This window comes from Sinocyclocheilus grahami, unplaced genomic scaffold, assembly GCF_001515645.1.
Source record: "Sinocyclocheilus grahami isolate Dianchi unplaced genomic scaffold, SAMN03320097.WGS_v1.1 scaffold251.1, whole genome shotgun sequence".
Lineage (NCBI taxonomy): Eukaryota > Metazoa > Chordata > Actinopteri > Cypriniformes > Cyprinidae > Sinocyclocheilus > Sinocyclocheilus grahami.
In genome coordinates this window covers 503,714-514,645 of record NW_015505430.1, presented here as the reverse complement: position 1 = coordinate 514,645, position 10,932 = coordinate 503,714, and the positions used below count along the sequence as shown (strand labels likewise).

The window sequence follows — 10,932 nt, the reverse complement described above, 5'->3', positions numbered from 1 at the left end:
TGAATTCACTGGCAGATGAAGTGGAGCGTGAACAGAAATATATGAAGCTTATTGCGTTCGGACGCCATAGTATTCCAGACTATAAATGGACATTACAAGCATTACAATAATGATAAATTTGTTGTATAATTGTATAATTAATTTAAATGAATGTTTCTAATAAACACATTTATAACAGAACCTCAAGTAAACTACATGTTTAGTCATATAGTCATATACATGTGGGAGCTTTTTCAATTTATTACTCAGAACGACTCATTAGCCTACAACACCTTTAAAGACTTATTCAGGGAAGTACAGCAGGATGCAGGAAATGGCTGAGGATTATTTTAGGTATAAAATATCATTATTGTAATGCTTGTAATGTCCATTTATAGTCTTTACACAGCAGCTTGGCTCCTTAAATGTTTAAAAAACAGCTAATTTCAAGATGTTGACGTCGTGTGGGTCAGCCGCAGTGTAAGACGCTCAAAGCTCAAGGCGTTCGATCGGTCGGTCGTTCGAACGTTTGATTTTAGCATGGAATACGCTTCATATATTTCTGTTCATGCTCCACTTCATCTGCCAGTGAATTCAGCGATCTTATCAGATCTCGAGCTGTCATGTTTCAAACGATCCAAACGTAACACGCTTCCGCCAATCCCTGCCTTGAAGCAATGAGTGACGGAGGGTGGGCGTGGTCAGCTCGGAATCCATTTTCAAATTTAATTTTGCTACAAGTATCCCTCGGTGTCATGATGAAAATGCAATCCTAAGTGTTCTAACTGTTAGTCTAAATGCATTTAGGACAAATAGCATTTAAATTATAATTTTTCTACCATTTCTGCTTGAACATGTTACACATATCAAATCAATGTGTGTTATACATTTTCATTTTGATTTCGCAACTTATAAAGCAAATGTGCATGCAATTTAAATATTAAGACTACTGTTGGAAATGGCAAATGTACATTTTTAAATTTAATTTTACTTTTACACCAAACTTTGCACGTATGGGTAATGGAAAATGTCAATTTAAATACAATGCCATTTTGAATATTGCATTGCCATTTTGCATATTAAATTGAATTTCGCTACCTATATGCTTCCATAAAGATGACTTTTCAGCAGTCATTACTCCAGTCTTCAGTGTCACATGATTCTTCAGAAATCATTCCGATATGCTTATTTGTTGCTCAAGAAACATTTCTTATTTTTAATGTAAAAAACCAGCTGTGCTGCTTAATGCTTTATAATTTTGTGGAAACTGTGATACATTTTTTTCAGGATTCTTTGACGAATAGTAAGTTAAAAAAAATAACATTTACATGAAATAAGTCATTTGTAACATTATAAATCTCTTTACTGTCAATTTTGATCAATTTAATGCATCCTTGTTGAATAAAAGAATGAAGTTTTCAAAAAAAAAAAAAAAGGAAAGAAAATCTTACTGATCCAAAAGTTTGAAAGGTAGTGTATGTGCTTTTCCAAATTCGGTCAGACATTTATCTATTTAATTTTGTTTTTGAGGCAGCACATAACCAGAAATGTTTAAAACCCTTGTTTTAGCCCAGTGACTGGTTGACAGGAGAGCAGGTGGCCCTTCAGCATGTGAAAGGAAACAGATTCTTACCCTGCATGGCTTTGTACTGCATGGGTGTGATGTGTTCAAATCCAGGAGGAGGAACATCCCAATATTTTTTCACTTTAATCTTTTTCTTGTCACGGTGTGGAGAGCGACTGCGCATGGACAAACACAGACCAACAATAACGTATTTGAAAATCGCTAGGCTCTCATCAAGACTTTAGTGAATGGCACTAAGAATTTCAATTTTTACCTGCGTCTGTGTCTGTGGTCCTTGCTGTCTCCATGACGATCTCGGCTGGTGCCTCTCCTTTCTCTGTCCTGGTCCCGGCTCCTCCTTTTTCTGTCCTGGTCTCTGCTGCGACTTCTTGAGCCACTGCGCCGGTGGTGCTTGTTCTCCTTGTCTCTGTCTGCTGCTCAATTGAGCACACAACATGATCGAAATGAGCATGTTCTTTAATTCAACACGTTCATTCAAACTGATATCTGCTTAGAGATGCTCATCTAAGCACCAGTGTTGTCTATTAGTGGGGAAAAAGTTAATTCAATTATCAGTACTGGTCACTTCAATATCCAAATCCTTAAAGGGACAGTGCAACCAAAATTTCAATCTCTTTATCATTTCCTCTCCCTCATGTAATTCCAAACATGTATGCTCATACAAATAAATCATACAATGGAACTCAGTCGGCACCAAAAACTATTTGGTTACTAACACTATTCAAAATATGTTTGGTTTTGTTCCGCAGAAGAAAATTTTCATTTAGGTTTGGAAGTTAATGACAGGATTTTCATTTAGGTTAACTGTCACAACTGAATATTATGAACTTATTAAATGTTTATTTGCAGATAGGAAAAGAGGAATATTGGGCATTTTTTGCCCTGATAAACTTAACACTGATCAGCATCAGCACTACCCAGATAATATTTCTGCATGCATGCAAGCATACATTATATATTCATGATCATTAAGCTCAGAATCTTTTTTTAGAACCCCAAACCCACATCCTGTGTAAATTAGGTTTGCAATGCATGCAAGACATGACAGTACAGCATTTGTCTGGTGTTCATCTGTGCAATGTGATGCAGATTCTCCTTCAGGCTGAAGGCACGTCCAGCTTCACCAGCAGAAGAGATTTACTCACTGACCACTACCACATCAGCTCTAACACATGACCATACCCTCACTCTCATCACAATTACACCTTCATTCCTCACCTTGCTTGTTTTCGGTCAGCTGTCTCTCAAACTCGTCAAAATCTGACATTTTCCAGCAGCTCCAACACGCCGACTGAGAGTGAGGCGGGCTAGCTAGCAGCTAGCTATTCAGTGGCTGCGATTATCTCACAAACAACAAATAAAGTTCACACCAAGCGTGAAGCAATTAAGAAACTACAGTTTTTGTAAGGGAACAAATGCGACCCTGAGAAAGCAAAGCGCAGCTTAATGAGTCGCGCTGATGTCTTCCAGAAGCGCTCAGTGCATACAAAGACTAGCATGAGGAAAACCTGCTTTCAAAGAGAGCGAGAGTAAACACACATGCACCGGATGATGTACTGGAATAAACGACTGCTCTGCTCTTGGAAGAGCCCGTGCATTCCCCAAAACTACAGAAATACGTTAAATACAGCCTATATTTTCCACAAAATCTCTGTGAAACGCCAAGGCCGCGAGAGCGCGCCCACTAAGGTCAGTGGCCACTCCCAAACACTTCCGGGTCAACTTCACACTTTTAAGCCACTGAAATATATAGCTTATAAAGGGTATCTATTACTGCTGCTGATTTCAGGATTGTGTATGTGCATTTAAAATCATAACATGTAAGTACACATATTCAGCACAAACAAAAACTGAATAAACTAGACTGTATTGTTTTGTATCTGACTTGCGCCACCTAATGGGTGATCTGCTAACAGGCAGTGAGCAGCGGTGGGGATTTAAGATTCAGCCTAGAGACTCGGATCTTTTGAATCTGTTGTTGTTATCCGGTGATCCTCTCTGTAGGTTACATCGTCGCACCAGAGAGTGCTGACTAGAGTATTTTTGTGTGTTATTAGGGTTATGGGTGAACCAGTGAATCATTTACTCAACTGAAGCATCATTCATTTAGTTCGTTCACAAACGAGATGACTCAGAACACTGACTCGTTCGTCGATGGGGGCGTATTCGTCCAGCAGGTCCAACCAATGAAGTGTTCCTACACATCCCTTACTCGAATCCTATTGGCTCTTGATTTAATCCGTCTTTGAACGCAGCGATTGAGAATGATTTGTTCATTTAAAAGATTCATTCAAAATCATGTCCGAGACGCCGCTAGTGGGCTCTTATCTGGAGGTTTGTTTAATGTTACAGCGAGCGAATTGTGCTGCATTGTTGTAATAAGCAAGGAAATATATATTTCAAGGGCACACGTAGATATTAACCTATACATTTGTGCCGTAACGAGTCCTTTTTTCTGCATTTTATGTGCTACTGCCTTTTATGATTCTGTTGGTGTTGTACTTGGCTTACTCATTACCATATAAACCTCACTAGAGTTTCAACAACAGTTTTACCAATAAGAGCAGTGGGTGGACACTTATATAAAGCACATACACCCGGGTAACGGTGACCTGGTTTGTCTACACTTGATCTTTGCGGTCTGCGACTCCCCCATATTGCTCTCTGCAAACAGTAAGTACAGCTCGTTGTCTCTGAATGCCATTGAACTCTTTATCAGCGCAGTATGAGTTGCAATATGTATAAGTGTAAAGGATTCAACGCGTTATTAATATGCAGGGCATTAGGAGCACTGCTTGCGTACTTTCACTTTTGTTGTTGCAAGGGCCGGTGGCTCAAAACCCAATGACAGTGTTTATAGACAACTTAGTATTCATTTTCATAAAATATTTTTCTTTTTAGGGATGCACGATATATCGGCCACCATATCGGTATCGGCTCATTTTTTCTGTTATCGGTATCGGCCTGATAAGAAAATTTGGCCGATATCTTAAAGCCGATAAATAATGCATTATTTCCTTCAGAGACACTTCAGATGCGCGCTGTTCGTTTGCAGCCTTTTGTGCAATTGTACATTGTAATATTATTTCTTTTAATTGCATTCAGATGGCACAGTCAGACACTAATACCAGTTTAGTCGAAATATGGAACACAGCGGTAGCTCTCAATCTTTTTGCTTCCATTGCTAATAAGATATGTACTTCTGTTGTAATAAAACAAAAATATTGTCAGTTTCATGTTGTACAAAGTTATTTTTAGTGTTTTATTATTTCAGTTAAGATTATATCAATATAACTAAATTGAAATAAATTTAAAACATATTGGGGCCCCCATGGAAGTTTTCCCAGGCCCCCTGAGAACCACTTTAAAGAACCACTTTATTACAGTGTATGCACAAAGACACGGTGATTCACGTGTGATATAATTGCTCTGTTTGTTTCTGCAGTGGCAAAAATTGGCAGGCTGTCCACCAAAGGCTCAGTTCTGCTACTGTGTGACATACAGGAGAAGTTCAGACCCACTATTTTCCAGTTCACAAACATCGTGAGCAATGCCGCAAGATTGCTACAGGTAAGATCAGCACCTTCAGTTTATCAAAACTGCTGCAGTTGTCATACAACGTACTATAGTCACCTATATATTAAATGCGCCGTCATCACTGCATCTTGTCAGCTGATTTTCTATGCATTGTCTCTATCCATTCTATCTAATTTTGAATTCGATTTTTGATTTATTAATTTGTCGGAATGGTAAGAAACTTGGTGAATTTTGTTGCATTTGTGATTTGATATGATTAGAAAAAGCGAAATGGAATTTTTAAAAAATAGTCTCGTGTGTTTTTTTTTGTTTTTTTTTAAACTACTGCCAAAGGAAATTAACTCAATCAGCTACAATGAAGTAGTCTTTGATAACATCTAAATATATTTAATACAAACTCTGATAAAAGCAAATCATTATTATCAAAAATATTATTGAAACAAAACATTGTACATTCATTCAATAAAAATGGTTTTACTCTTATTGTCTTAAGTCTGTTTTGACCTCTGAGGATCACGTGTGTTAAGTGAGGAATATCAGAATAATATCCAAGTCTTATTAATATCTTATTAAGTCTCATTAATATTGCATTCATATAATATTAATAATAACATATTAATTATGTTTCTGTTCCAGGCATGTAGAATCTTAAGCATCCCTCAGATTTTAACTGAGCAGTACCCTAAAGGTTTGGGCCCCACTGTTCCTGAGCTGGGGGCCGAGGGCTTGAAGCCTCATACAAAGACCAGTTTCTCCATGCTGACGGAGAGTGTGGAGAGCGCACTCAAGAGCCTGGGAGACCCTCAGCAAGTCATACTATGTGGCATCGAGGCTCAAGCGTGCATTGCGGTAACATCAAATGACCGTTCAAACTGGTGCCATGGCACTTTTACTATCTCTTGATCATGCCCTTTATTATATTGTATTGTATAACTTTATTGTCATACAATTTTAAAGCGTTAGGGTTCTTGTTCTGCTGTAGTGTACAACCTATGATCTTGTAGAGCGAGGCATGGAGGTTCATATTGTAGCAGATGCTGTCTCCTCTCGAAGGTATAGAAATCATTTTCTTTAAAATATACAAAATGGAAAACTATTGTGATATTTTATATTGATGTATCTTGGCGCTATGTGATAAATTATGTTGAAATCACTGCAAACACAAGACTTCTACATTCCTTATCTTGACCTACAGCCACATCTTTTCAAACACAAACTCAAGTCAATTGATGGATGGCATCTATAAGCTTTTTCTAAATGTCTATAGAAACAGGAGGAATTTTACAGTGTTTGCTTATATGTTTCTATAGACATTTTTCTAAATGTCTATAGAAACAGGAGGAATTTTACAGTGTTTGCTTACAGATATATGTTCATTTGTTGAGGCGGTTGTGTACAATCTGCTGTGTCCTATGAGCCAATTCTTAAGTGATTCTCAGGGTTTTCTATACATATCTGTCTGTTATTTTCAGTCAGACAGATCGTCTTTTTGCACTGTCACGACTGAAGCAGAGTGGGGCGTTTCTCACCACTACAGAGGGAGTTTTATTACAGCTAGTGCAGGATGCCAAGCACCCCAACTTTAAAGAGGTACCTGTCCACCTCTCTGTCAGCCATATTTTAATTCATCATCATCACATACTCACGGGACTCTAAATCCATCAGATTTTTTTCTTGTGTGTATTATGTCTGCATTTATTTATATATATATTTTATTTATTTCTTATTATTATTTTTTATATATATATTTATTCAAGAAATGTACAATTTAAATATATTCAGTTGAAGTTTCTTGAATTAAAAAATAAAAGAATTAAAATTTAGTATCTTTTCTATTTAAGAAATTTGAAATCTTAATGCATACTGAGGTGGTTGAGATTTTGTAGAACCAGCTTATTAATATGAACCATCTAAATGAATGGACTTCATCCATGAATGAACCATCTGAATGAATCATCTAAATGAATGGCAAAAATTATGTGCGTTATGTTGCTTAAAGGTTTGTTAATTTATGAATGCATCCAAATACTACAAAACTGCTGTACATCACTGTAGGGGAGATTTATTAAGTGTCTCTATCTGTGTTGTTCTCATGCAGACCTGGTAGAGAGCATGCGTCAGGCCGAGCTCTGTGACTGGGCGTTGGATTCGACGCTCTTCACCTCGCTATGTGATTCACTCAACCGATTCTTCACTCAGAAGGGTCTCATTAATTCATCTTCTGGTGGTCCCTCCTCTTTTGGACAAATGGCCCCACCTCCTATCAATATGCCGACCACTAACCTTCCCAGCCTGGCTAGTTTAACTCAACCATCTCCACTCATCTACTCCTCCCAACTCCCTCCTGGTACTGGTGAACCTCCCATCCAAAGTCCCAGGAGAATCCTGACCCCTCACACCCAGAACCAGACAGCACAGAGATCCCCGGGGCTGCAGCCCACCACAAGCCAGCCACTGACTCCTAACGGTATGTCGACAGCCCCCTTAAATCCTTACAGGTCCACTGTGCATCTAAACTTAAAGGGATAGTTCACCCAAAAATTAAAGTTTTGTCATGTGATTACCCACCCTAATGTAGTTTCAAACCATTCCATGACTTGCTTTCTGCTGTGGAACATAAAGAAGATGTTTTGGAGAAAGTTTGAACTGTTTTTACCCACACAATGAAAGTCAATCAGGTCTAAATGCTGTTTTGGACCCCATTGACTTTCATCGTATAGACAAAAAATACAGAGACATTTTTCAAAGTATATTCTGTAATGTTCTGCAGAAGAAAGATAATGATATTGGTTTGAAATGCCGTGAGGGTGAGTAAATGATGATAGATTTTTCATTTGTGTATGATCTATTTAAGTGCCCCTATTGTCACTCAGAAAGGAAATGAGTGTCGCCATGTTGGTCGAATTGCTCAAGCATCCTAATATGATGTCATTGTCTTTATGCAGCACTTCAAACTCAACCACTGTCCCCAACAGGACGTCCACACTTCAAGAAAGGCAACAGTGAGGAAATCCAGGATGATTTTGATTGGGATTCATTGATTGAATAATTTAGTTTTCCGATATACATATAAATACACAGTAAAGAAAACATGAGCTAATTATTGAGGCACGAGTCTGTCAAAAAGGAAGTCAGGCTAACCCATTCATCCCGTTTCATTTGTATGTGGAACAAGAGCAGCACCATTGTAACAATGATCATCATTCAGCTGTTTGTTTCCGTTCAGTTCACTTCTGCCTTATGATAGATACGGCACAATGGTGCTGCTATAGTCAACTGTATGTTGAAGTGCTGGAGACAAATGATAACCAACACTAAATTGTCAGGTTAACCAAAACGTACAATGCAAAATATTTATCAGGTTTTTTCCTGAACTGCTCCAGACCTTGAACGTTGGGGTGGATCAATCCACACCAGGCTACCTTTTACATCAGCGTATTACAATGTAAATAACGTTAGCATTTCCAAAGCTTTAGCCAGTTGACAATGGCTCGGTTTTTGTTGAACATTGATACAGGCTTTTTTTGACACTTTAGTCAGTTCAATAGTTATTGAAAAACCAATGAAATTATCTTAAATTGCATGTACACTAACAATTTGTGGTCGAATAAATGCAGTTTAACAGTACACTGAGGTATATTATGACAGTACATATGGGTGTACTTTGACTGAAATCAATTATGACATTTATTGCTTTATATTATTACACTTTGTCACATGGCAAATCCCCTTGGGGAGCTAATGGTAATGCTAAAATAATGTTCTGCATGTTAACATTAGTTAATGCATTAACTAAAAATAAGCAATACATTTGTTACAGTATTTATTTGTTAACATTAGTTAATAAAAATACAACTTTGTATTGTTAGTTCATGTTAGCTAAGGTCCATTATATAATATTAAGAGTTACAATTAAAATTCAAATGAACTAAGATTAATAAATGTTTATAAAAAGTATTTTTCATTGTTAGTTGATGTTAACCAATGCAGTTAACTGATGTTAACAAATGGAAACTTACTGTAAAATGTTACCACATTTCCTAATCTAGTTTAATTTTAATTTATGAATATATTCTTTTTCATTATTATTTCATGTTTGATCATAAAGCATTAACAATGTATATTTTAACATACAACTTCAATGTGTATTATATGTATAAATTAAAATTAATGTATACTTCATTGTTAGTTCACATTAACTTACATGTAAAGAGATATTAATGCATAAAACCTAACTGTAAAGCATTACCAAATGATTATATTCGGTACATTCATTAGTATACAATAATAAAACTTGCCGTGTCAGCCTCTTGATTATGCATATGGTGTTGAAATGTTATTTTCCTCACTGCAGCATTATCACATGTGTGCCAAGTGTGAAATCCACCAGGATGCAAAGAGGACCAAGAAAATCTGAATGGAAATTATTACAGAGGGTTCCCGCCTGGTGCGTCACTCCTCTCCTATTTCAGCAGAGAGACCGGAACTTACTCACCAGTAAAACACTACAAGTGCAGTCATGAGAGGAGGAGAGAACGAAAGGGAGGAGGAGAAACACACAGAGTTCTCAAATGTCAAATGAAGGGTGGAGTGTGTGACGTTCAACGCAGACAGAAAGGGAAGAACTTTTTCCGACAGATTTTTTCTTCTCCCAAACTGAAATTTCGTACAAAACGTGTTAACTTAGACGCTTCGGGTAGCGAATGAATGCAGCGATAAACATAAGACAAGAAAGAAGAAAGAAAAATAAGCATTTACTGAGATCCCTCAGATGCCTCTGTGCAACAGATGACAGCATTAAAAATTAACACAGTGTGAAGCCTGTGGCCTTGTGAGAGAACAGAGGTATGTTTTCACTCATCTTTTATACTTAAACACACATATTATTCTCTTATAGTAGGCTATTTTCGAAATAATAGGTCTAAAAGTGTATCCAACGTTTGATCCATACAGCGTGCAGTAACTCTTAATGCTTTTAAGTTTCTGTTTCTTTGTTAAACCATTACTTAATGAGTTTTAAATAGGATTGAGATTTCTATTGCAACATACTTGTAATTCATATTGTCTTGCAACTGCGTATGGCATTATTTAGTTGGTTTCACAGCTTAGCTGGACTGCACGGGTTAACACAGTTATTATTTGTTTTCTCTGCACCTCAGATATCCCCTTCAGCATGGCTTCTGAACTGGACTCTAGCTTGACCAGCATTGACTGGCTTCCTCAGCTTGGAATCAGCACTTTGCGATCAGGGAAAGAAAGAGTGGAACGAAAGAAAGAACGAGGAAAAGAGAAGGACTTCCCTCCCATACCTACACCGTCCCCTGGAACTAATTCCAAAGTGAAACCCCCTCACAGCTACGCCACTCTGATAGCCATGGCGATAAGTTCTGCTCCTGAAATGAAGATGAGTTTGAATGATATTTACACATGGATCAGCAACACATTTCCTTTTTACAGCAGAGCAGGAAGAGGATGGAAGGTAAAGGCCAGACCACTGCATGACTACTTCCTCGTGCTAAATAGTGCATTGAGGCATAGTTGTGTATGTAGCTGTGCTCGAACAAGCGCTGTGGTTTGAATTTACACCTTTATTGAAGTAATACTTTTAGAAAAAAATTATTGTGAAATATAAATGTAACTCAAAGCAATTATTTTGTATATTAGGGTCAATCACAAAGTTAGACAAAGTTATGTCATGACTGATACAACTTATCTGATACCATAATAAAGGAAAAAGCTTCATAAAAGGAATGAAGCTCTTGAAAAGAATATCTTAAGTATTTGGCATAATATGTTTTTAAATTAAATATTATATATATATATATATGTAT

At 37.2% G+C, this 10,932-nt stretch overlaps 3 protein-coding genes across 6 annotated transcripts in view; 2 read left to right on the top strand and 1 right to left on the bottom strand.

Moving 5' to 3' along the window:
- u2af2a (U2 small nuclear RNA auxiliary factor 2a) overlaps positions 1-3,267 on the bottom strand; it is a 7,827-nt gene extending 4,560 nt beyond the window's left edge. For all 4 annotated transcript variants that reach the window (XM_016289707.1, XM_016289708.1, XM_016289710.1 and 1 more), the window contains exons 1-3: positions 2,783-3,267; positions 1,818-1,977; positions 1,613-1,719 (exon numbers count right to left, since the gene is read on the bottom strand). In XM_016289707.1, coding sequence (XP_016145193.1) covers positions 1,613-1,719; positions 1,818-1,977; positions 2,783-2,831 — 316 coding nt within the window. In that variant the 5' untranslated portion in view covers positions 2,832-3,267. The remainder of the gene's footprint in view (positions 1-1,612; positions 1,720-1,817; positions 1,978-2,782) is intronic.
- A 637-nt stretch (positions 3,268-3,904) lies between these two features.
- On the top strand, positions 3,905-7,208 carry LOC107598445 (isochorismatase domain-containing protein 2). The gene is made up of 6 exons (XM_016289782.1): positions 3,905-4,237; positions 5,010-5,134; positions 5,738-5,950; positions 6,084-6,154; positions 6,574-6,709; positions 7,200-7,208. Coding segments are annotated over exons 1-6 (555 nt in total). The 5' UTR covers positions 3,905-4,236.
- LOC107598401 (forkhead box protein J3-like) lies at positions 7,173-8,463 on the top strand. The gene is made up of 2 exons (XM_016289723.1): positions 7,173-7,568; positions 8,047-8,463. The coding sequence occupies exons 1-2, from the start codon at positions 7,214-7,216 to the stop codon at positions 8,148-8,150; spliced, it is 459 nt and encodes a 152-aa protein (XP_016145209.1). The 5' UTR covers positions 7,173-7,213; the 3' UTR covers positions 8,151-8,463.
- The last annotated feature ends 2,469 nt before the right edge of the window (positions 8,464-10,932 follow it).

Coding starts and splice junctions, on each gene's coding strand:
- LOC107598401 (XM_016289723.1), top strand. CDS start 7,214: ATGCGTCAGGCCGAGCTCTGTGACTGGGCGTTGGATTCGACGCTCTTC. Junction 7,569..8,046: donor CCAGCCACTGACTCCTAACG/GTATGTCGACAG, acceptor GTCTTTATGCAG/CACTTCAAACTCAACCACTG.
- LOC107598445 (XM_016289782.1), top strand. Junction 5,135..5,737: donor ATGCCGCAAGATTGCTACAG/GTAAGATCAGCA, acceptor TTTCTGTTCCAG/GCATGTAGAATCTTAAGCAT. Junction 5,951..6,083: donor AGGCTCAAGCGTGCATTGCG/GTAACATCAAAT, acceptor GTTCTGCTGTAG/TGTACAACCTATGATCTTGT.